At 54.4% G+C, this 24,448-nt stretch overlaps 2 protein-coding genes across 8 annotated transcripts; both read left to right on the top strand.

The window, feature by feature from the left end:
- The first annotated feature begins 882 nt into the window (after positions 1-882).
- On the top strand, positions 883-16,387 carry WDR81 (WD repeat domain 81). Of its 5 annotated transcripts, none has more exons than XM_041725218.1 (11): positions 910-3,772; positions 4,412-5,033; positions 9,842-9,949; positions 10,213-10,403; positions 10,522-10,712; positions 10,998-11,163; positions 11,251-11,416; positions 12,147-12,833; positions 13,505-13,650; positions 13,946-14,125; positions 15,185-16,387. In XM_041725218.1, exons 1-11 carry the CDS (start codon positions 1,340-1,342, stop codon positions 15,503-15,505), a joined length of 5,211 nt encoding a protein of 1,736 aa, XP_041581152.1. In that variant the 5' UTR covers positions 910-1,339; the 3' UTR covers positions 15,506-16,387. The 5 variants fall into 5 exon arrangements, 4 of the variants coding, with proteins under 4 accessions (XP_041581151.1, XP_041581150.1, XP_041581152.1 ...); XM_041725219.1 differs by having other exon boundaries at positions 924-1,220; XM_041725216.1 differs by having other exon boundaries at positions 909-5,033.
- A 754-nt stretch (positions 16,388-17,141) lies between these two features.
- On the top strand, positions 17,142-24,448 carry SERPINF2 (serpin family F member 2). Of its 3 annotated transcripts, XM_041725221.1 has the most exons (11): positions 17,166-17,270; positions 17,755-17,854; positions 18,425-18,491; positions 18,588-18,626; positions 18,749-18,811; positions 19,054-19,255; positions 19,749-19,892; positions 20,041-20,244; positions 20,729-20,871; positions 22,510-22,714; positions 23,314-24,448. In XM_041725221.1, exons 1-11 carry the CDS (start codon positions 17,183-17,185, stop codon positions 23,724-23,726), a joined length of 1,668 nt encoding a protein of 555 aa, XP_041581155.1. In that variant the 5' UTR covers positions 17,166-17,182; the 3' UTR covers positions 23,727-24,448. The 3 variants fall into 3 exon arrangements, with proteins under 3 accessions (XP_041581156.1, XP_041581155.1, XP_041581157.1); XM_041725222.1 differs by lacking the exon at positions 17,755-17,854 and having other exon boundaries at positions 17,142-17,270; XM_041725223.1 differs by lacking the exons at positions 17,166-17,270; positions 17,755-17,854 and adding an exon at positions 17,294-17,317.

Below are 24,448 nucleotides of genomic sequence, written 5' to 3'. Positions count from 1 at the left end.
GAAGCAGGCTCCATGCACCGGGAGCCCGACGTGGGATTCGATCCCGGGTCTCCAGGATCGCGCCCTGGGCCAAAGGCAGGCGCTAAACCGCTGCACCACCCAGGGATCCCTGTTTCCTGTTTCCTAAAGACTTTAGGACTTTAGTGTTTCTTAAGTGTCTTTATGGATCTCCCACATCACTACACCAAACTCCTATATAAGACAAAATTGCCTTCTAGGAGAGACTCCCCAAAACAGCCAGAGGCTTTACAATGATCTATTTGCCCTGCAAATGAGTCAGAACCGAGAACCCTAGAAGAAGTCATGTAGTTTTGGTGCTAGCTGTCTGGTTTCTGCTCCCTATTTTGCACCCTCCCCTCAGCCAAGGTAGCTGCTGCAAGGCTCTGACCACAGCAGTAGGCTCTGGCACCTCAGACACAGATCTTCAACAGGAAGTCTTCGGGGAACGTTTCCTCCTATGAACTACAAGCGTCTGGGCATGGGACACTTCTCTCCCTCTCAGATCGCCCAGAATTTGAAAGAAAAGAGAGAGAAAGCCCCAAGAGGGCTGGAGGCACAGAGCTGGGGAGGTGTGGAGGGAGGACTTTAGGGCAGAAAGTTTGCACACCAGCCACTTGGGTAAGCCTCTTTGGTGGCTCTTGGGTATTACCTCTAAAATATAAACTATATTGACTGTCTTTTCTGCTTCAGGGGGTGTTGTAAAAGCCAGATGGGATGTTATTGATGAAATGTGTTGGAAAACTAAAAGGTCCTTCACTTGGTAGGCAGCTTGGAGGCGCTGAAGGGGCTTAAGGTCAAAAGCCCTAGCTCTGCCTGCGGCTTTTTATCTATAAAACCAGAGGGAAGGGTGGGATCAGCCCGCTAAAGGCTGGGATCTCCGGAAAAATCCTCCTTAAATCCGCGTTCTGGTGCGTGCAGGAGGAAGCAGGCGAGGGAGGGGGAAACCTCGTGGCCTTTCAGCATCCCTCGCCCCTGCTCCCCAAGGAAACCTAGCCGCCACCTGACCCGAGCAGAGCACCGGGAGGAAGGGCACCGAGGTCGGCCAGGCGGTGGCGCCGGCGGGAGGCGCGGTCCCGCCCGCCCAGCCGAGCCACGTGCGGTTGTTTCCGTGCCGGGGCGATCACGTGAGCCGCGTCAGCTGACCGGTCACGGCAGAGCCCGACTCCGGCGCCCCGCGGCCCCTGCTCGGCTGCGCCCGGAGCGCAGGACCCTGCGGAGGGGTAAGAGCTCCTCTCCCGCCCTCCCCGACCCACCCCTGCCGCCTCTCCCGCAGCCCCGGTCCCTTGCCCATCCGCTGCCCGCCGGGCCTGGAACCCCGGAAGCCGTCGCGGGCAGGGCCATGGCCGGGCTTAGCCCCGCGCTGCCCCCAGGCGGCCGGGAGGGGATGGCCCTGGGGAGCCGGGGGCGGGAAGTCTCTCTCACTCGCGGGGCCGCCTGCTGGTCCCCGCCCCCAAGCCCCGACATGGAGGAGCTGCTACAGAGCGTGGAGAGGGACCTGAACATCGATGCCCGGCAGCTGGCTCCGGCCCCGGGGGGCACCTACGTGGTGGCCCTAGTGCCTGCGCGCTGGCTGGCCAGCCTCCGCGAGCGCCGGGTGCCCCTCGGACCCTGCCCCCGGGCAGAGGGCCTGAACGAGGCGGAAGTGAGGACTCTTCTGCAACGCTCCGTGCAGAAGCTGCCCCCCGGCTGGACGCGCGTGGAGGTGCACGGTCTGCGGAAACGGAGGCTGTCCTACCCCCTGGGCGGCGGCTTGCCTTCTGAGGAGGGGTCCACCAGCCCTGAGACCCTCACTCGCTTCATGCAGGATGTGGCTGCCCAGAATTATCGCAACCTGTGGCGCCATGCTTATCGTACTTATGGGCAGCCCTATAGTCATAGTCCTGCCCCTTCAGCTGTCCCTGCGCTGGACTTAGTACGACAGGCTCTGCAGAGAGTCTATGGTTGTCCCTTCCTGTCGGTGGGTGAATTTGCCCAGTGCCCATCCTATGCAAGAGATGGTCCCTGTTCTCCTCGGGGCAGCCTGGCCTGTCCCAGTCTTTTGCAAGCTGAGGCCCTGCTGGAGTCTCCAGAGATGCTATACGTGGTGCACCCTTATGTACAGTTCTCCCTGCATGATGTGGTCACTTTCAGCCCTGCCAAGCTAACCAACAGCCAGGCCAAGGTGCTCTTCATCCTCTTCCGTGTGCTGAGGGCAATGGATGCCTGTCACCGCCAGGGACTGGCCTGCGGGGCCCTGACTTTGCACCACATCGCTGTAGATGAGAAGCTTTGCAGTGAGCTCCGGCTGGACCTGAGTGCTTACGAAAGGCCCAAGGAGGACGAGAGTGAGGAGATCCCTGTGGCAAGGGATGGGCCAGGCAGTGGACCTGGAGAGGAGGGAGGGGGGAGACCTGGATGTCCCAGCTGCCAGGAGGAACTTCGTGGCCTCGTGCTAGATTGGGTCCATGGCCGGATCAGCAACTTCCACTACCTCATGCAGCTAAATAGGTTGGCAGGTCGGCGGCAGGGGGATCCCAATTACCACCCAGTGTTGCCCTGGGTGGTGGACTTCACCACACCCCATGGGCGCTTTCGAGACCTACGCAAGTCCAAGTTCCGCCTCAACAAGGGGGATAAGCAGCTGGACTTCACCTATGAGATGACGCGGCAGGCGTTTGTAGCAGGTGGTACAGGCGGTGGGGAGCCACCTCACGTTCCTCACCACATCTCAGATGTGCTCTCTGACATCACATATTACGTGTACAAGGCTCGGCGGACACCCCGGTCGGTGCTCTGTGGACACGTGCGGGCACAGTGGGAGCCCCATGAGTATCCCGCCAGCATGGAGCGTATGCAGAACTGGACACCTGACGAGTGCATTCCCGAGTTCTATACCGATCCCTCTATCTTCTGCTCCATCCACCCTGACATGCCTGACCTGGACGTGCCAGCCTGGTGTGGCTCCAGCCAGGAGTTTGTGTCTGCCCACCGGGCGCTGTTGGAGAGCCCAGAGGTGTCCCAGGACCTGCACCATTGGATTGACCTCACATTTGGCTACAAACTCCAGGGCAAGGAGGCTGTGAAAGAAAAGAATGTGTGTCTGCACCTGGTGGATGCCCACACGCACCTGACCAGCTATGGCGTGGTACAGCTCTTTGATCAGCCACACCCCCAACGGCTGGCTGGGGCTCCTGCCCTTTCCCCTGAGCCTCCGCTCATCCCCAGAGTGTTGTTCCAGACCATTCAGGAGAGCATAGGCCGGGAGGACTTACCTGGACAGCTCACAAATGGGATGGGTAGGCTGGTTTTGGAAGCCACTCCCTGTGAGGCTGGCTGGGCCAGGGACAGGCTCGTGGCAGGGGAAGATGACTTAGAACAGGCCACGGAAGCTCTGGATTCCATCTCCCTCTCAGGGAAAGCAGGTGACCAGCTGGGCTCCTCCTCCTCCAGTCAGGTGCCCCCAGGCCTCCTGTCTTTCTCAGTGGCCTCAGCCTCTCGACCAGGACGCAGGAACAAACCTGCTGGCGCAGACCCCGGGGAAGGGGAGGAGGGGAAGATTCTTCTTCCCGAGGGCTTCAATCCTGTGCAGCCTCTGGAAGGGCTAGAGAAACTAGGCAACTTCCTGACCAAAGGCCTAGGGAGCCAGTTGGAGGTGCTTGAGCAGCCCCAGGTCCAGCCACCTGTGCAGCTGCGGGAACTCTTCCATCGGGACATGCAGGCGCTGGGTATTCTATTGGCAGAAATGGTGTTTGCCACCAGGGTCCGAACGCTGCAGCCTGATGCACCACTGTGGGTACGCTTTGAGGCTGTTCGGGGGCTCTGCACACGCCACCCCAAGGAGGTCCCTGTGTCTCTGCAGCCCGTGCTGGACAGACTGCTGCAGCTGAGTGGCCCCGAAGGCCCTGTGGGGGCAGGGAAGGGCAAGCTGGCCCCACTCTTTGAGTACAGGCCCGTCTCCCAGGGGTTGCCCCCTCCCTGCCCAGCCCAGCTCCTGAGCCCCTTCAGCTCTGTGGTCCCTTTCCCCCCGTACTTCCCAGCACTACACAAGTTCATTCTCCTGTATCAGGCAAGGCGGGTGGAGGATGAGGCTCAGGGGCGGGAACTGGTGTTCGCTCTGTGGCAGCAACTGGGTGCAGTGCTGAGTGACATCACCCCAGAGGGCTTGGAGATCCTGCTGCCTTTCGTGCTGTCGCTCATGTCTGAGGAGCACACGGCCGTGTACACAGCCTGGTACCTATTTGAACCTGTTGCTAAGGCACTAGGCCCCAAAAATGCTAACAAGTACCTGCTGAAGCCTCTCATCGGTGCATATGAGAGCCCCTGCAGGTTACATGGCCGTTTCTACTTGTATACCGACTGCTTTGTGGCCCAGCTAATGGTGCGGCTGGGCCTGCAGGCCTTTCTCATCCACCTGCTGCCCCACGTCCTACAGGTGCTGGCTGGTGTGGAGGCCTCCCAGGAGGAAAGCAAGGGCCTGGTGGGTGCCACCGAGGATGAGGACAGTGAACTCCCAGGGGCCAGGCCCAGCTCCTGTGCTTTCAGGGAGGAAATTCAGATGGATGGTGAGCCTGCTGCCTCCTCGGGCCTGGGGCTTCCAGACTACACGTCTGGTGTCAGCTTCCATGATCAGGCCTACCTCCCTGAGACCGAGGACTTCCAAGCTGGGCTCTATGTGGCTGAGTCCCCACAGCCCCGGGAAGCTGAGGCTGTGAGCCTGGGTCGGCTGAGTGACAAGAGCAGCACCAGCGAGACCTCCCTGGGTGAGGAGCGGGCCACAGAGGAGGGTGGCCTCAGATCGGGCGACAGCAGCCAGGACCTGAAGCAGAGCGAGGGCTCCGAGGAGGAAGAGGAGGACGAGGAAGGCTGCGTGGTGCTGGAGGAGGAGGAGGGAGATGGGGAGCAAGATGAGATCACCAGGGCATCTGAACTCACTCTCTCTGACACCGTGCTGTCCATGGATACAGTCGTGGCCCGCAGTGGCGAGACAGATGGGGAAGAAGAGGAGGAGCCGCTCACCGAGCAGTCGGAGGGCAAAGAACAGAAGATCCTCCTTGGTGAGTTCTCAGGCCTTAAGGTGCTGGTTAAACAGTCCTCTGGTGATTTATTTAAGTAATCTTTACACCCAACATGAGGCTCAAACACATGATCCTGAGATCAAGAGTCACATGTTGTTTTTTTAATATTTTATTTATTTATTCATGAGAGACACAGAAAGAGAGAGAGGCAGAGAGAGAAGCAGGCTCCATGCAGGGAGCCTGATGTGGGACTCGATCCTATGACTCCACAATCACACACTGGGCTGAAAGCAGACACTCAACTGCTGAGCCACCCAGGCATCCCAAGAGTCACATGTTCTGACTGAGCCAGCCAGGCACGCTGTGGGTTGTTTTTGTTTTTTTTAATTCCAGTATATTTAACATACAGTGTTTTATGAGTTTCATGTACACAGTAATTCAACAATTCTATACATTCCTCAGTGCTCCCCACAACAAGTGCCCTCCTTAATCCCCATCACCTATTTCACCCATCCCCCACCCAGCTCCCCTCTGGTCACCATCAGTTCTTTAGAGTTGAGTTTGTTTTTTGGTTTGTCTCTCTCCTTTTATTTTGCTCTTTTCTTTCTTTTTTTGTTTTTAGGTTTATTTGAGAGAGAACACATGTGAGCATGCATGCATGGTAGGGAGGGGCAGAGGGAGAGTGAGAGAGTCTTAAGCACTGAGCATGGAGTCCGACGTCACAACTCTGAGATAATGACTTGAGCTGAAACCAAGAGTTGGGAACTCAACCGGCTGCCCCCCCCCCCCCGGCACCTCATGCTCTTTTGTTTGGTTTCTTAAATTCCACAGATGACTATGAAATCATATTTATCTCTGTTTCATTTAGCACAATAGTTCCATTCATGTCGTTGCAAATGGCAAGATATGATTCTTTTTTATGGCTGAATACTATTCCATTGTATATACACCACATCTTCTTTATCTATTCATCCATCAGTGGACACTTGGGCTGCTCCCATAGTTTGGCTATTATAAGTAATGCTGCAAAAAGCATAGGGGTGCATGTATCCCTTTGAATTTGTGTTTTTGTATTTTGGGGGTAAATACCAGTAGTGCAATTATTGCATCACAGGGTAGTTCTATTTTTAACATTTTCTTTTTAAGAGAGAGAAAGAGAATGAGCAGGAGGAGGGGAGGAGGGAGAAGCAGACACCCTCCTGAGCAGGGATCCTGATGCAGGGCTTGATCCCAGGACCCTGAGATTATGACCTGAGCTGAAGGCAGATGCTGAACCAACTGAGCCAGGTACTCCTATTTTTAACTTTTTGATAACTTCCCAACTGTCTTCTATAGTGACTGCAGCAGTTTGCATTACCATCAACAGTGTATAAGGGTTCCTTTTTCTCCACATCCTCGCCAACACTGTTCTTGTGTTATTGATTTCAGTCATTCTGACAGGTGTGAGATGATATTGGAGTTTTGATTTGCATTTCCCTGATGATGAGTGATGTTTAGCATCTTTTCATGTGTCTGTTGGCCATCTGGATGTCTTTTTTGGAGAAACGTCTCCTCATGTCTTCTACCCATTTTTAAATGGGATTATTTGTATTTTGGATGTTGAGTTGGAGCAGTTCTTTATATATTTTGGATACTAAGCCCTTATCAGATATGTCATTTGTAAACATGTTCTCCCATTCTTTAGGTTGCCTTTTAGTTTCGTTGATTGTTTCCTTAGCTGTGCAGCTTTTTGTTTTAATGTATCAATAATTTATTTCTGCTTTTGTTTCCCTTGTTTCAGGAGATATGTCTGGAAAGATGTTGCTATGGCTGATGTCAGAGAAATTACTACCTGTCCTTTTTTCTAGGATTTTTATGGTTTCAGGTCTCAAATTTAAGTTTTTAATCCCATTTTGGGTTTAATTTTTTTCTCACTATTTTATTTTTGTGTATAGTGTAAGAAGGTGGGCCAGTTTGATTTTTCTTTTTTTAAGTAGCCTCCATGTCCTGTGTGGAACCCAATGTGGGGCTTGAACTCAAGACCCTGAGATCAAGACCTCAGCTGAAATCAAGTCGGACGCTTAACTGACTGAGCCATGCAATTGCCCCCAGTTTGATTGTTTTGTATGTAGCTGTCCAATTTTTCCAATGCCATTTGTTGGAGGGACTTTGCCCCATTGGTATAGTCTTTCTTTTTCTCCTTTTCAAAGATTAATTGAAATTGTGAGTTTATTTCTGGGTTTTGTATTTTGTTCCATTGATTTGTGTGCCGGTACCATACTGTTTTGATTACTGTGGCTTTGTAATATAAGTTGAAGTCTAGAATTGTGATGCCTCCAGTTTTGCTTTTCTTTTTCAAGATTGCTTTAGCTATTTAGGGTCTTTGGTGGTTCATACAAATTTTAATCACTTTTCGGCTTTTTGGCTAAGATCAAGTATAGTATCCATACAAATTTTAGGATTGTTTGTTCTAGGGCACCTGGGTGGCTCAATTGACTATGCATCTGCCTTTGGCTCAGGTCATGATCCCAGGGTCCTGGGATCAAGTTCTGTATCAGGCTCCCTCCTCAGTGGGGAGTCTACTTCTCCCTCTACCCCTCCCCACTGCCTGTGCGCTCTCTCTCAACTAAATAAATTTTTAAAAAATAAAATTATGAAAAAAAAAGGATTGTACTAGTTCTGTGAAAACTGCTGTTGGTATTTTGATAAGAGATTGCATTAAATGTGTAGACTGCTTTGAGTAGTTTAGACATTTTAACAATATTTGTTCTTCTAATCCATGAACATGGAACCCATGTTCCATGGGTTCATGAACTTCAATTTTTTTCATCAGTGTTTCATATTTTTTGAAGTATAGGCCTTCTACCTCTTTGGTTAAATTTATTCCTAAACATTTTATTATTTTTGGTACAATTGTAGATGGGATTGTTTTTTTAATTTCACTTTCTATTGCTTTATTATTATTATTTAAAGATTTTATTTATTCATTCATGATAGGTATATATATAGAGAGAGGCAGAGACACAGGCTGAGGGAGAAGCAGGCTCCATGCCGGGAGCCTGATGTGGGACTCGATCCTGGGACTCTAGGATCGTGCCCTGGGCCAAAGGCAGGCGCTAAACCACTGAGCCACCCAGGGATCCCTATTGCTTCATTATTAGCATATAGAAATGCAACAAATTTCTGTACATTGATTTTGTATCCTGTGACTCTACCGAATTCATTTATTAGTGCTAGTAGTTTTTTTGTGCAGTCTTTACAGTTTTCTATGTACAGTATAATGTCATCTGCAAACAGTGAAAGTTTTACTTCTTCTTTTACTTCTTCCTTACTAATTTGGATGCCTTTTATTTCTTTTTGTTGTCTAATTGCTGTGGTTAAGACTTTCAGGGGTGATACTAGACATCTTTGTTTTGTTCCTGACCTTAGGGGGAAAGTTCCCAGTTTATCCCCACTGGGGATGATGTTTGCTGTTGGTTTTTCATATAAGGCCTTTATTATGTTGAGGTATGTTCCCTGTTGGCCTACTTTGTTGAGGATTTTTATCATGAATGGATGTTGTGCTTTGTCAAATACTTTCTCTGCATCCGTTGAAATGATGATATGGTTTTTATCCTTTCTCTTACTGATGTGATGTATCATGTTGGTTGATTTGCAAATATTGAACCACCCTTGCATCCCAGGAATAAATCCCACTTGATCGTGGTGAATGATTTTCTTAATGTGTTGTTGGATATAGTCTGCTAGTATTTTGTTGAGAATTTTTGCATCTATATTCATCAGAGATAATGGCCTGTAGTTCTCTTAGTATCTTTATCTGGTTTTGGTGTCAAGATAATACTGCTTCATAGAATTAATTTAGATATTTTCCTTACTCTTCTATTTTTAGAATAGTTTGATAAGAGTAGGTATTAACTTTTCTTTACTCTGGTTTTCATTCAGCATTTCTGAGTACCTAGTCTGTACCAGGGTGTGAATCTAGCAGATTCACATGCAGCACAGATATGCACCTACCTTCCTGGAGCTCACCTCCAGTTGGAGGAGATGCCACATTGTAGACAGTCTTACTTAAATGTGGGCTGGGTGCTACAAGGGAATATAAATAGAGCTTAGATCTAGTTTTTAGCGGTCAGGGAAGACTTCCATGAAAGTAGAGCCAGGGGCACCTGGGTGGCTCAGTCAGTTAAGCATCTGCCTTCCACTCAGGTCATGATCCCAGGGTACTGGGATTGGACTGCATTGGGCTCCCTGCTCAGCAGGGAGTCTGCTTCTCCCTCTCCTTCTGCTCCTCCCCCCACCACTTGTGCTTGCTCTCTCAAATAAATAAGTAAAATCTTTAGAAAAAAAAGAAAGTAGGACCAGTTGAGGTCATAAATAGGAGGTAGCAAGGCAAAAATCGTAGGGTCTACAGTGGGAAGAGCATAGCAGGCAAAGGGAACAGCATGTATGAGGCTATGTGACTATTATGGTTCCATTAAAGAATCAGTGAAAGGCTAGCATGCTTAGGGAGAGAGAAAGGAAGAAGAGGGAACACAGGCTATAAGGGGAGGGAACCAGGGCCTGGCTAGGCCAGGCCTCATTGAGCAGCTTGAGAAGATTCCCTGAAAGCATAACCTTTCTGCAAGTTGTGCCCAAGGAGAAGATCCTGGAGCAGCCCCAAAGCCAGGGTCACCGGGGACAGTCCCAAAGCCACAGGCCACCTCTGCCACTCTGAAATAGAGGGTGCTGATATGAGGCACCTGGCTTTGGCTGGGCCAGTTGGCAGGTTTGCAGCCAGGATTGGCTAGGAGGGGTGTATTGGGGTGGGGTGGGAGGAGGCGGCAAGCCACCATTATCTGATCAGCTCAGGGCCTGCTCCCGTCTTGCAGATACAGCCTGCAAGATGGTCCGCTGGCTGTCTGCCAAGCTTGGCCCCACAGTGGCCTCTCGCTACGTGGCCCGGAACCTGCTCCGCTTGCTGACATCTTGTTATGTTGGTAAGGCCTGTGGTCAGTGATGGAGATGGGGCTTCATCCCAGACCCTCTGTCCATTTTCAACTCCCTGTAGGGGATCCTTGCCACTTCCACCTCCCTGCCAGATCCTGGGTCCCAGTCTGTGCAAGCTCCTTTCTTCCTTGGGTAGGGCATGGGGGCAGCCCTCAGGCTAGAATGAGCAGGAGTTGCTACCGTAGTTCCTGGAAGACTGACCTCCCTCCTGCCTGCCACTAGCTTCTCAAGGTTGCTGGTTCTTCCCTGGCAGGGCCCACTCGGCAGCAGTTCACGGTGAGCAGTGGTGAGAGCCCCCCGCTGAGTGCTGGCAACATCTACCAGAAGAGACCAATACTAGGTGATATAGTGTCGGGGCCTGTGCTCAGCTGCCTCCTCCACATTGCTCATCTGTACGGGGAGCCTGTCCTCACCTACCAGTACCTGCCCTACATCAGCTACCTGGTTAGTCACTGATTTGGCAGCCTCAGGGGAAGCCAAGAAGCTTAAGGGCAGATCTGGGAAATCTGGGGGTTCCAGGGGGTTCATGGTCACCTGGCCCTCATCTACTCTGTGGTCCTAGGTGGCCCCAGGTAGCACCTCAGGCCCCAGTCGACTGAACAGCCGTAAGGAGGCAGGACTGCTGGCAGCAGTGACTCTGACCCAGAAGATCATCGTGTACCTCTCGGACACCACCCTCATGGACATCCTGCCCCGAATCAGCCACGAGGTCTTACTGCCTGTGCTCAGCTTCCTCACTTCCCTCGTCACTGGGTAGGCTGCTGCCCCACCCCTGGGCTGGGAGTGGCCCAGCTGAGGGGACTCCCCAGGAGGGGCTGGGAAGCTGGGGAGTGAGACTGGACTAGGTGTCAGGAGTCCTGGTTCTGATCCAGCTGTGTGACCCTGAGCAAACCACACCTTCCTTCTGTGCCTCAGTTTCCTTATCTGGTTGGGACCAATTGGTCTTATAGCTCTTCTCATTTAAAGCTTTTGATGGATTCTGGGCAAGTCCTGCAGAGTGACGGGGGAGGTGATAGAGCTCATGTACTATCTTTCCAGGTTCCCGAGTGGGGCCCAGGCCCGGACTGTCCTATGTATGAAAACCATCAGCCTCATCGCCCTCATATGTCTGCGCATTGGACAGGAGATGGTCCAGCAGCACCTGAGCGAGCCTGTGGCCACCTTCTTTCAAGTCTTCTCTCAGCTGCATGAGCTTCGGCACCAGGCAGGCAGACCTACTTCCCTTACCTGGCTGGGTTGGGTGGCCCAGGGCTGTGAACTTGGCTGACTCTCTGGGATTCCCTGCCCACAGGATCTGAAGCTGGATCCTGGGGGCCGCAGTGAGGGCCAGCTGCCAGAGGTAGCCTTCTCCGATGGGCAGCAGCGGCTAGTGGACCCCACCCTGCTGGACGAGCTGCAGAAGGTGTTCACCCTGGAGATGGCGTACACAATCTACGTGCCCTTCTCCTGCCTGTTGGGTACTGCCCCATGACATCCCCTTGCAAAGCCTTCGTGGCTGTGTTTCTTCCCCTGGGAGGGCTCCGTGCTCCCCTTGCCCCCAGAGCCAGTAGTGGGTGTTCAGCACAGTGTTCTGGGTCAGAGCAAAGCAAAGGGATTTGGCCTGAAACCTCAGACTCTCACGATGACATATAAACAGGGCCTGAGCATTAGCCAGCAAGGGGCACAGGAGCTTGGTCTAATGTATCCTTGGGGAAAAATAAATAAATAAATAAAATTTAAAAAAAAAAAGTATCCTTGGGGAAGGCAGAGGCATCAGGCTGGTGTACTGACATCTCCAGGAGCTGCTGAGAGGAATAAGCGGCCCACCATTTACGTAGCCTCCCGCTCAGGCCTGGCACTGCCGAGTGAGTACATGTGTCATGTCCCTGAATAGGATGAGCAGCCCTGTGGTCAGATATGTTATCATTCCTCCACTGAAATCTCAGCCCTGGGAGGGAGAGCACCAGCTGTCTTTCTCACCATCCTATTTGATGCTCTGCATGGCACCCAGCACATATAGAGGATACTCATGTGAATGAATCTACGTTTTTCTGGGGAAGAAACCGGCTCGGCGATGAAGAGTTACTTGCCCAGAGTTGCACAGCCAGACCTGCCCTGTCTTCTGTGGTTTGGTTCTCAGCCTTGGCAGGATGGCGGCAGCTGCCTGCCATCCTCCCTAATCTTAGGACCTCTCCCACTTCCATCCAGGTGACATCATCCAGAAAATCATCCCCAACCATGAGCTGGTTGGGGAGCTGGCAGGGCTGTATTTGGAGAGCATCAGTCCAAGCAGTCGCAATCCTGCCAGCGTGGAGCCCACTGTACCCAGCAGCGGCCTCGAGTGGGACCTCCAGAGTGGGAGCTGCCCCCAGGATGATGGCCACTCGGGGACCTTTGGGAGTGTTCTGGTCGGGAACCGCATCCAGATTCCTGATGACTCTCAGCCTGAGAGCCCCAGCTTGCTGGGCCCCATCCCTGGGGTGGGCAGTGGAGGCCTCGACAGTGAGGAGGACAACGCGCTAAAGCGGGAGCTGCCACGGAGTGCCCATGGGCTGAGTGGCAACTGGCTAGCATATTGGCAGTACGAGATTGGTGTGAGCCAGCAGGATGCCCACTTTCACTTCCATCAGATCCGCCTGCAGAGCTTCCCAGGCCACTCAGGAGCCGTCAAGTGTGTGGCACCCCTGAGCAATGAGGACTTCTTCCTGAGTGGCAGCAAGGACCGCACTGTGCGCCTCTGGCCACTCTATAACTCTGGAGATGGCACCAGTGAGACAGCCCCACGCCTCGTCTATGCCCAGCACCGCAAGAGTGTCTTCTTTGTGGGCCAGCTTGAGGCCCCACAGTATGTGGTGAGCTGTGACGGGGCGGTGCACATCTGGGACCCCTTCACAGGTGAGCGGGCCCAGGTGAGGCCTGTTCTGTTGCTGCCAGCCTGCGCCCTGCCAGGCCTCTGGGTATGCGGGCCCAGGGTTGGGCAGTTGGGATGTGATGGTATACAGTGTGTGGCATTTCCGTGAGGCTGCACAGAGGAGCAGTTAGACCTGAGTTGGAATCCCTTAGCCCTGAGTTGGAATTGGTGCTGCCAGCTTATTTGCTAAGTGACCTTGCACAAGTCACTTTGCTGTTGGAAGCGTTCATTTTCCTATCTGTAAAATGGGAATCAGGGCTGGTTTAGAGGATGATGCACATAGGAGTTTGGCTTAATGGGTAGTGTGTCGATCAAGTTTGACAAAAGGTTGCTTGATGATTTTTTGGCATCGTGGTGGGGACAAATAAGGCTAATAAGGTTTTTAAAGGGGGAGGGGATGGAGTAGCATTGAGGTAGACTAAGGAGAGGTGGCATTTGGTCAGGAGGCGCCCTGTGAAGAGGTCACTTTAGGGACAGGAGCCTGGCCTGGCCACGGAAACAGGAAGGCAGGAGAGTAAAAAAACATCTTTAGCATTTTTTTAGGTCCTCTGGGATATGAGAGGCATATATGCAGGGTAGGTCAGGGAGATAGGAAGAGTTGGGGCTCTTCCATCAGCTATTGGGACCCCAGACACACTGTGCCTTTCCTTCCCAGGGAAGACCCTTCGCATGATGGAGCCATGGGACAGCCGGGTGCCCCTGACTGCTGTGGCTGTCATGCCTGCCCCCCATACCAGCATCACCATGGCCAGCTCTGACTCGACCCTGCGCTTTGTGGACTGCAGGAAGCCTGGCCTACAGGTCAGGGGCGACTGGTTCCCTGTGCCCTCGCCTGGATGCCTAGCAGGGAGGAGAGACCCTGAAGAGAGAAGGCTAGGGGTGTAGTTCTCTTTGGAGACAAATCACCCATAGCAGCAAATCCTGGGGGGTGGGACTCTGATCTGAAATGAAGGGGACCCCTCTGCTTGATGGAGAGGTGGTAGAATAGAGGATCAGGCCTTTCAGCTGCATGGACTTGGTTGGGGGTGAACAGGACCTCGGGGAGAAATAGGTTGGAATGGGTGGCAGCACATAACTTATCTCCCTCTGCCTGCAGCATGAGTTCCGCCTCGGCGGCGGGCTGAACCCTGGGCTTGTCCGCTCCCTGGCCGTCAGCCCCAGTGGCCGTAGTGTTGTGGCTGGCTTCTCCTCGGGCTTCATGGTGCTTCTGGACACCCGTACCGGCCTGGTTCTGCGTGGCTGGCCGGCCCATGAAGGGGACATCCTGCAGATCAAGGTGACTGGCCAGGTCCCCTTCCCCTCCTCACTGCCCAGGCCAGCTCCTACCCCAGGTCCTCCTAGGGCCCACCCAGGACAGGCTCCAGCTAAGATGATCTCCCTTTTGTATGTGCCCCAGGGCTCACGGGCAGAGAGGGTTAGAGCTGGCTGCACTGTAGCAGCCCTGGCGGCAGACAGGCCATGGGGGCAGGAACCAGGGGGCAAGCTGACCCTGCTGCTCCCTGGGGATGCTCTAATGAGTAACCCTTGTCCATATTTGCCTTGCTTGGAGGATCAGGGGTCAGGCCCTGTCCGTGACCCAGTTCAGGTTAAATAAAGCTGAGCTGGGAGGCTGTTTACTGCCCCCAGACCACTGAGCAGAGTCCATGCCCCATGCTGGGCTGCCCTGGTGGGGGCAGGGACATCCCGGCATGGGGATCCTGCCCCTACCACCGCCCATTCTCAGTCACAGACCTCAAGGAACTGCTCAGGGATGGACAGGAGGGAAGGACAGGGCACTCCCTCCCTATCCTGGCTGCAGCCAGGGGACATGTACTGCCACTGCTAAGGGCAGACTGTCCCCAACTCTGTCCAGGACCCTAGGGGAGCCTGGGGTTTGGATACCTTTAAATTCGGACCTTCCACGGAAGTGTCAGGAGGGCTTTGGGGTCAGCCTGGGTGTTAATCCTGGTAGTGCCACTTAATGCTTGTGACCTTGATAGGGCTACTTAACTTTTCTGAGCCTCAGGTTTTTTCTCTGTCAAATGGGAATAACAACAGCATTTACGTCATAGAGTGAGTTGTCACGAAAGTTAAATGTGGTAATATGGCATGCCCAACACAATGTCTAGATATATAGTAAGTGCTCAGATTACAGTGATGTCTAGGTTAAAGGCACTTTAACATAGTTGCGTTAACCAACACTAATATATAATGTGGTGGGAGGGGGCAACTGGTCCCCTGCCCAGGATCCTCTATCTTCCTGGAAGATACTGGGCAAGAAAATAGAAGACCCTAGGAGCTCGTAAGGCACATGGGAGGGCCCAGGCCCTGCTAAAACTCTCTTCTCCCTGGGCAGGCGGTGGAGGGCAGTGTCCTGGTCAGTTCCTCCTCTGACCACTCCCTGACTGTGTGGAAAGAGCTGGAACAGAAGCCTATGCACCACTACAAGTCAGCATCTGACCCCATCCATACCTTTGACCTATATGGTAGCGAGGTGGTCACGGGCACTGTGGCCAACAAGATCGGCGTCTGCTCCCTACTTGAGCCACCCTCCCAGGCCACGACCAAGCTCAGCTCTGAGAACTTCCGAGGCACGCTCACCAGCCTGGCCTTGCTGCCCACCAAACGCCACCTCTTGCTGGGCTCAGACAACGGAGTCATCCGCCTCCTGGCGTAGGCTGAAGCAGGGCTGGCCAATGAGGGGTGGCAGACATCCCCCAGGAGTCCATCCCTCACCCTTGTGTTCCCAACAGCTCCCTCTGGGCAAGCCTCAGGCCCTACATCCTGAGCGCCCACATGACCTACGAGCAAGGGTGAGGCCGGGGTCCAGGTTCCCAAACTTCCAGAGCCACAGGGCTGCCTGAAAGGATCTTCATGGCTGGGGGAGATGAGGCCCCTGGTCAGCAGGAAGCAGGAGAGAGAGAACACTGGGAAGCATCACCCCCTCTTCTCCCTAGCTCTGCCCTCTGGGTCCACATAGGGACAGGGAAACTCTGAGAAGAGGAGGGGAACCTGGCCCTGTCCAGCCAGGGACACCCACCACCCCCCACCACCGAGATTTCTGTGCCCTTGTCTCACAAGGACAGGGAAGCTGTTCCAGTCCAGGACACTGATGGTGCTTGGACCTCAGCCTCTAAAGAGGGCTGGCCGTGGTCCGGGAGTTAAGGGCCTTGGGCTGGGGTTTAAGTGTCCACCCAGCCAGGCTCTGCCCAGTGTGGGACCAGTAGGCAAAGAGGGCATGACCAGGGGAGGGAAGATGGTCTGGTCCAGCTGGTGCCTGCCAGGAGTGACCCCCTGCCTCGCCTGTCCACCCCTCACCACAGTGTTTGTGCCTTGAACTGAGGAGGCAGCCCCTGGGCCCAGAACTCTTATGGTCCAACACCCCGAGAGAAGGGGGGAGAATAATCTCTGCATCTCAGGTCTCCCAGGAAATGGGAAGACCCAGGCATCCCAGGACCCTCACATTCTGGAGCAGAGATGAGATCTGAGCCTGTGCCCCTACTGCCTCCTCGTTATTTGCAATAGATGTAAATATGACCAATAAATCCTTTGGAAGAGCCATGGACCTGAGTGATGCTTTTCTCGACGGTGGCATCAGGGTGGGGAAGAATTGAGACTCAGTAGCTTCCAGGGCAGTGAAGACAGAGTGAGAAGTAGGGCAGGAGAGTGGGAGACAGTCTGATCACTGCTTTTGGGCACCACAGGGTACAGGGCTTCTGGATCATGCAGCCCCCCTCAGAGGAGGCTCAGCCTTGGCGGGATGTTAAGGAGGCATTGCTCCTACTAAGGGAGGATGCTGCCTGGTACTGTGACCCTCTCTCCTCTCCCCACTCCTTCTAGATCCAGTCTAAAAGGCAGCCAATCAGGATCCTGGCTTGTAAGGTTTGAGGATGGGCATCTTGAGTTCCCCACGTAAGCTCCTACAGCTTTCTCTTCCTCCCCCTCATGATAGGGGAGAGGAAAGAACATTGGAAGTGAGAAGCTGGATGTGACTCGAGCCTAGCTCTGTCCTTGGGCACGTCACCTACCCTCTCTGACTCCAGTAAAGTAGAGATAAACCCCCCCACCTCATGGGGTTGCTGGAAGGCCCCTGTCCTTCCTGGATCTGTCGTACAGATGAGGACATCTTCCTTAACTTTCCCGAATCTCCTTTCTCCAGGCGTGGGTGGGACCCAAATCCACAGGGCTCCAGGTGGCTATCTCAGGATTAGATGCCCTGGTGGGAATGGGGTTTCCGGCCCCAGTATCAATGTTTAACCGGATGTGCTGGTCAATATTTACCAGAAGAGAAATCTGAACAATCTGAACAGGGGTTGGCTGAGAGCAAAGGTCCTGGTGGGAGGGGAGGGCTCAGATGGGCTGGCTGGAGACTGAGCAAAGTGTGGGGAGCACCACAGTGGGGCCAGAGGGACATTGTGTGCAGCAGCAAGGAGCCTACAGAGGTACGAGGGGAGGGGTGGCTTGGCCTGCTCTTTGGGCCAGATAGGAGGTAAGAGCTGCCCACCCGGCTGAAGGGGTCTGGGGTGAATTTATTCAGAAGGCCTCTCATTTCCCAGCCTCCTGGGGTGATGAGGAGCCAAGGTGGGGGTTCTGGCAGGAGTCTCTCTGGGACTTGAAAAACTGGAGGTCTTCTTGTCAGGAAGATTCAAAACCCCCATTAGAGATGAGGGCCCTGGCCAAGGGTCCTTGTGTGTGATGGAGGTGGGGCCAGGGGTGATAGAGGATCCCCTGGAAGGACTGGCCCTGAGATGGGGGCGGGGTTGGAGTGTGTGGGACCTGCTCTGAGGCCAGACTAAGACCTGCCCATCCCCACCTGCTGGCTGGGCTTCCCGGAGCCGACCTGGACAGAGTCGGGCACAAGGCCTATGTTTCCCGTAAGTCCAAAGGTGGCTCTATCCAGAACCATTCATTGGGCTCTGTGGCTAGGTCAACAACAAGGCTGTCCGGCCCATCCCACCAAACCTGCCAAGACCTCAGGGATTCACAGGCCTGTCTACCCTTGTGGTCAAGACCAGACCAAGAAAAGGTGGGCCATTGGGCAGCAGGTTGGGTAGGAGCTCTGGGTAAGGAGCCCTAGGACACAGGAGGCTTCAGGGCAGGCTTCCCAGAAGAGGGGCCTTGGGCTAGGCTGACAACAGCCATACTACTGAGTGCCAGGCAGCGTAACCAGGGTTCACAAAGACTGTCTTATTTTGGTCCTCACAGTATACCGTGGGAGGAGGTAGGGACTTTTGCTATCATTTTACAAGAAAAGGCAAAGCCCAGGGAGATATCTGAAGAGGCAGAGTCTCGATTCCAATCGATGTTGGACTCACAATGCCAGGCCTCGAAGAATGAGGACTTCTTTCATTTTGATTATTTCCCCTATGAACCAAAGCATTTTCAGTGCGTGACATGTGAAAAACTGGAAAATTCAAAAGGGTTGAAAATGATTCAGGGGGATATCCCACCCCACGGAGATGAGAAACAGGGCTCATGGGTTTTGGGAGTGCTGGCGGCGGCGGGGCTGGGGACCTGCCCTCCCAGGCAGCGTGTGGGTGGGACCCCCGCGGGAGTGCGGGCGAGGTGGGGACGCAGGCTGCCTGTCCCCGCACAGGAACATGGCGCTGCTCCGGGGGCTCCTGGTGATCAGCTTGTCCTGCCTACAAGGCTCCGGCGCGGTGGTGAGCCTGGGCCTCCCAGGGGGGGGAGGGGGCTGAGTCAAGGGAGCGTTTGGCTCTGAAGAGTTCCCTCTCTTCCCCTCATCCTTTTCTCGACAGTTCTCTCCTGCCAGCGCCATGGAGCCCTTGGACCAGCAGGTACTCGGGAGTGAGAGGCAGGAGGGGGAGGAAAGCCCCGCGGGGCCTAACCTGTGGTTGGCGCAGGGAGTGGGCCGACCCGTGGGAAGGGTCACGCTCCATTTGCTTCCTCCCTTCTTCAGCTAATGGGCGGGCAGACCCAAGAGAAGCTGCCCCCGCTTACCCTCCTCAAGTTGGGCAACCAGGTACAACCAGGTGGGGCTGGGGAAGAGTGGGCGGGGTCCGAGGGAGGAGGGCCAATCAGCGGGGCCAGGCTCAGAGGGTGGGAGCCTGTGGCACTTTCCCACCAGGACCAGGTCCTTGTACTGTCATTGTCCATGTGACTGTCCCTCTCTTGTCAGGACTATTCTTGGGCAGGGGGGCTGTGAAAGGGATCTTCAACACAGAGCGGACTCCTTGACCCTCTTGACCCCTGATCTGTCTGTAGGAGCCCAGTGGCCATATTGGCCTGAAGAAGGCCCCAAGAGACTGCAGGGGAGCCCCAACCCCAGAGCAGACCCGCAGATTGGCCCAGGCCATGATGGCCTTCACCACAGACCTGTTCTCCCTGGTGGCCCAAAGGTCCACCAGCCCCAACCTAATCCTGTCGCCTCTGAGTGTGGCCCTGGCACTGTCTCACCTGGCACTAGGTACTGTGGCATCACCTGTCCAGACCAGCAGAGCTGGAGGCCAGTGGGAACTCACTACTCCAGAGTTTACTAGTGGGTGCCTCCTGCATCAGAGTCACTTGGATGTTTGGTAAAAATGCAGATTCCTAGGTACACCTCCAGTCTCTGTGAATCAGATTCCCAGGGATTGGGCCTAAGGATATGCTTCTGGTGATTTTTACATAAGCTTTTGATAACTACAATGTCTTCACCGGACTGGAGACTCTCATTGTGGGAAACCGAGGTCCAGAGAGGGAATACGACTTGGATTGAGTGAGGTCACCCAGACTGCCAGCAGCAGAGACAAAAGTAGAACTTGGGGAGTATTGTCACCCCAATCAGTTCAGTGGATACGGGGGGAGAATGTGTGGTGTCGTGGCCATGCTCACGATGGGGATTTAACAGAGACTGGAGTGGCCAGCAGGGGTGGGAAAGTGCCACTGGCCTGGGCCAAAGCCCATGCGGTCCCCTCCAGGTGCTCAGAACCAGACACTGCGGAGGTTAGAGCAGGTGCTGCATGCAGACTCTGGGCCCTGCCTCCCCCACCTGCTGAGCCGCCTTTGCCAAGACCTGGGCCCTGGGGCATTCCGATTGGCTGCTAGAATGTACTTGCAGAAAGGTAGGTGCTGGTGGCTTGGAGCTCCCTAGGTTGTGCCCTGGAGTGGACAGGAGTGATGGAGATGGGTTTGGCCTTAGGCAGCCAGTCAGAGCATTGGTGGCTCTGGAGCTCAAGCCCTTAGGAACAGCTTGTGGCCTTTTCTGTGTAGGATTTCCCATCAAAGAAGACTTCCTGAAACAATCAGAACAGCTCTTTGGTGCCAAGCCCATGAGCCTGACGGGAAGGAAAGGGGATGATCTGCTAAACATCAACCAATGGGTGAAGGAGGCCACAGAGGGGAAGATTGAGGATTTCCTCTCAGAGCTGCCAGATGACACAGTGTTGCTTCTGCTCAATGCCATCCACTTCCAGGGTGCGTTCCCCCTCTTCTCTGGCCCTCTACCCCTGTGGCCCCTATTCCTGCCTTGTAGGCTGAGCTGGGCTGCAAAACCTTTGTTCTGAGGGTCTTTCTCCTCAGGCCTGGGCCAGGAGGCAGGGAGCTTTCTAGGTTGTGGCTTGGGGGAGGGTAGGAAACAGGTAATGGTGTGCCAATGAGGGGCCCCAGGAACCGGATGAGAGAACCCTAGGAGGAAACTGAGTCTGAAAGGATTGAGGTGGGGTTGGGGGTGCTCCTGGGAGCATGACAGGGCATTGGAAGAATGCAAGCCCAGATTTCAAAAATGCTGCAGGGAAGAAACCTCAGATCAACTGGGAATCAACTGGCACAGTGCCCCTTGGGCTTTTGACTTCTACTTTTTGTCCCTTGAATGGGTTCTGGGTGGGATGGAGAAGAGACTGGTGGTGTAGAACCCACCCCTGTCCCAGTCTACGTGACCCCTGCCCTCTGCTGGATATAGGTTTCTGGAGGAGCAAGTTTGATCCAAGCCTCACCCAGAGAGACAGTTTCCACCTGAACGAGCAGTTCACGGTGCCAGTGGACATGATGCACGCCCGCACGTACCCCCTGCGCTGGTTCCTGCTGGAGCAGCCTGAGATACAGGTCACCCTTGACTGCCCAGGCTGGGCCTGGCTGCTGGGAGGTGGGGCAGAGGGGGCAGGCTGTGGGACAGGTACAGGGGTGGAGGGGGGTGTGCCCCACCTCCCTTACAGTCTTGTCCCCGAGACAGGTGGCTCTGGAAGATGACATTATGCCCTGATCCAGAGGGACTGAGGTTCCAGGCTCTTTGAAGTTCATGAATTTGACAAAACTATATTAGGCATTTGCCACCAGAACACACTAGCACAAGGGAGACCAAGTCCCTGCTCTTAGGAGGAAAGACACACACAGTACACGGACAGACATAAATCATGGAATAATCTCACATAGTATAACTGCTATGAAGGAAAAAAATAAAGTGATCAATTAGTGACTGGGGAAGGTATTTTAGATAAAGTGGTCAGGGAGCAGTCTATGAGGAGGGGCCTCAAGTGGAGAACCAGATGATCTTTGGTCAGAGGGGTTTATTACAAGGGCCCATGGGTTGGTCAGGCTGCAAAGGAGCCACCCAATAGCTACAGAGCCACTCAGGCCTCAGCATCCTCAAGCCTGGGAGATGTGATCTGACTGTCACAGTGCTCCTTGGAAGGGAGGATCTGGTTGCAATGGATTTGTCAGTAACCTGCTGGAACATTCTGATTGGATAGAGTACTATGCCAAGTGGTGTCAGGTGAGGCCTCCCTTGCTTCTAGCCTAAACGTGGTCCTCTTGGCTTGAGCATGGACCCCTGGGCCCATCCACTGTGGCAGAGATGGCAATGTTGGTTAGTTTCCCAAGGCAGCATGCCACAGGCCTCAGCGACTCCTGAGAGGGGCTGTGGGGGCAAGGCAGACCCTTGGAGCAGCGTCCAGCTTCTCTCGCTTTCACCCCGACGGGCAGACTGTCTTGTTCACCTCCCCACCTGTTCTCTTTGTGCTGCTCCTGCCCTCCAGGCTGTGTCCTGCCCACTCTTTCTTCACCCATCCTCTCTGTCCCTGGCCTCTGCCCTCCTCTTCCTCACACACTTTGCAGGCCGGCTCAGACAGCCAGATGTGGTGTTCCCCACCACTCCCGCCACCCCCAAGGTTCCTGCTCCCTGGCTGCTCTGCCTAGAGACTAAGAAGTCTCACTTGCCAGGGATCATCCCTGGCATGCCCAGTGCTTCTCATACTCAAGTAGCTGCAGAAACCCCATTCACATGACATCTTACCTCAGATCACAGTATTATATACACCCTGGGTGAAGGTGTGGGGGGGGAGAACCACCTGTTGCAGTGGCTCCTCTGCAGGACCTAGGGTGGTTTGAAAACAAACAACCCAGTCTATTATACACGTGGAGACACTGAGAGGCAGAGCTGGTTACAGACGAAGAGAGAGAAAGTCCCCCCTTTATTGAGCACTGCCCATGTGCTGATACTCCACTAGAAGCTTTAAAAGGGTCTCTCTTTTTTTCTCTCTCTCACATGTCAGCCTACAATGTGGGCAGGCAGTGTTACTCCACTTCACAGGTGAGGAAGTGGAGGCTCAGGGAGGCTGAACACACACCTGAGAACAATGGACTGGAACTCCTGCTCCATCTGTCTCAGAAGCCTATGCTGGCCCAGACCCCAGCTGGTATGGGCACCTTCTGGCCCTCACCGCTGTCTCCTTTCCTTCTCTGTAGGTGGCTCATTTCCCCTTTAAGAACAACATGAGCTTTGTGGTCATTATGCCCACCCACTTTGAGTGGAACGTGTCCCAGGTGCTGGCCAACCTGAGCTGGGACATCCTGCACCAGCCCTTACTGCGAGAGAAACCCACCAAGGTCCGGCTGCCTAAGCTGCACCTGAACTACCAGCTGGACTTGGTGGCTACCCTCAGCCGGCTGGGTAAGGAAGGGTGAGGCTTGGGTAAGGACAGTCCCCTAGGCCAGGCTAGGCAGAGCAAGTGAGGAACAAAGCCCCAGCTGGCAGTAGGTCCGAGTCAGAGCAGCCTTGTGTCCTGGCCTTCTCTGGGGCTTTGGGAGGTGAGGGCTTCCTAGGACCCCCCAGATCCTCTGTCCTGGGATGGCCCAGGGAATGAGGATCTGCTCCATCCAAGACTGAGCATTGTGAAGAATCTTGGGTAGAGAGCCTGGGTGGCACATGAGCCTTACTGGCTGTCCTGCAAAGGGCACTGTACTAGGTACAAGGGGCTCAGGCAGATGCGGAATCAGGTACTTACTATTACAGCATAGGTGATGAGTCAGAGGGCTTCTCTCCAGTTCATTGGAGAAAAGCACCCGGCTGGACCTTGGGGCAGGGGATCCAGAAAGTCTCCTTGGAGGAAGTGACCTTTAAGCTAATAATTGGAGGTTAAGTGAGAGTTCCCCAAGGATCTGTGGGTTGGAGGTGTTCCCCGGCCAGAATGCTAGCCACCGTCCCAGGCACGTCCAGGCAGCCTGCGGGGCAGAAGGCAGCTCTGACCGGCAATCTCTTGCCCTGGGCAGGCCTGCAGGAGCTGTTCCAGGCCCCAGACCTGCGCGGGATCTCCGACCAGAGCCTGGTGGTGACCAGCGTGCAGCACCAGTCTGCTCTGGAGCTCAGTGAGGCTGGTGTGGAGGCGGCCGCGGCCACGGGCACGGCCATGTCCCGAATGTCTCTCTCCTCCTTCAGCGTCAACCGCCCCTTCCTCTTCTTCATCCTCGAGGACACAACAAGCCTGCCCCTGTTTGTGGGCAGTGTGAAGAACCCCAACCCTAGTGCGCCATGGGAGCGCAAGGAGCAGCAGGATTCCCCCGACGACAGGGACTACTTCCAGAACCAGAAAGCCTTTCCCCGCGGAGACAAGCCCTTCGGGCCTGACTTGAAACTTGCGCCTCCCTCAGAGGAGGATTACCCCCAACTTCATAGCCCCAAGTGAGAGGCCAGCTGCCAGCATCCCGAGTCCCTGCCTGGAGCAACCTCTCAACTCTTGTGACTCTTTCCAGACAGCATTGTGGGAGGAGGGCAGGGACCTGGGTGGGGAGTCTGGGAGCCCAGAGGGAGCCACTCTCTCAAGTCTCCTCCTCTCAGGGATTTTGGGGTTGGGGGGCGCCAGGACGGGCGGACCTCAGGTAATCAAGGGCCTTCATCCCACATCTCTTCTTCCAAAAGCGACTCAGAGGCTGTCCTTTGGGGGACTTGGGCAGAAGGGCAGCTGGAGATCCATTTTTGTCAGGAAGGTAGTTCCGTGTTGGCTGTGGCACTTCCACGTTTGTTTACGGGGGGGGGGGGGGGGGGGGGGGCAGGAGGGATGGAATACCTTGGCTGGGGAGAGGACAGTAGGTCCTGGGGGTGTGGAGCCTGGGCCTGCTCTATGGGCGGGGTCTAGAATTCCACAAACTGCTTCTGCCACACTTGCTGGAGGCCCTCCAGCCCCCATCCCCCAACCTGCCCCCCACACCCTGTCACTTCAGCCTCCCTATTGCTCCTTGGAGATACCAGCATCGCCAGGACTCTTCTTCCCTGTCTCTCCTCTTCTTCCTCTGCCCAGGTGTCTCAGGTGGGAGGTGTGTGTGGGGGGAATAGTTAACTCCCTAAGGCTCTTTTGTAAAGTTTTTGTAGTGATTTTTATGCCACCTGAATAAAGAATGAATGACCCTG

Source organism: Vulpes lagopus, chromosome 12 (assembly GCF_018345385.1).
Source record: "Vulpes lagopus strain Blue_001 chromosome 12, ASM1834538v1, whole genome shotgun sequence".
Classification (NCBI taxonomy): Eukaryota; Metazoa; Chordata; class Mammalia; order Carnivora; family Canidae; genus Vulpes; species Vulpes lagopus.
Note: the sequence above shows the minus strand (reverse complement) of the source record. Positions and strands in the feature narration are given on the sequence as shown.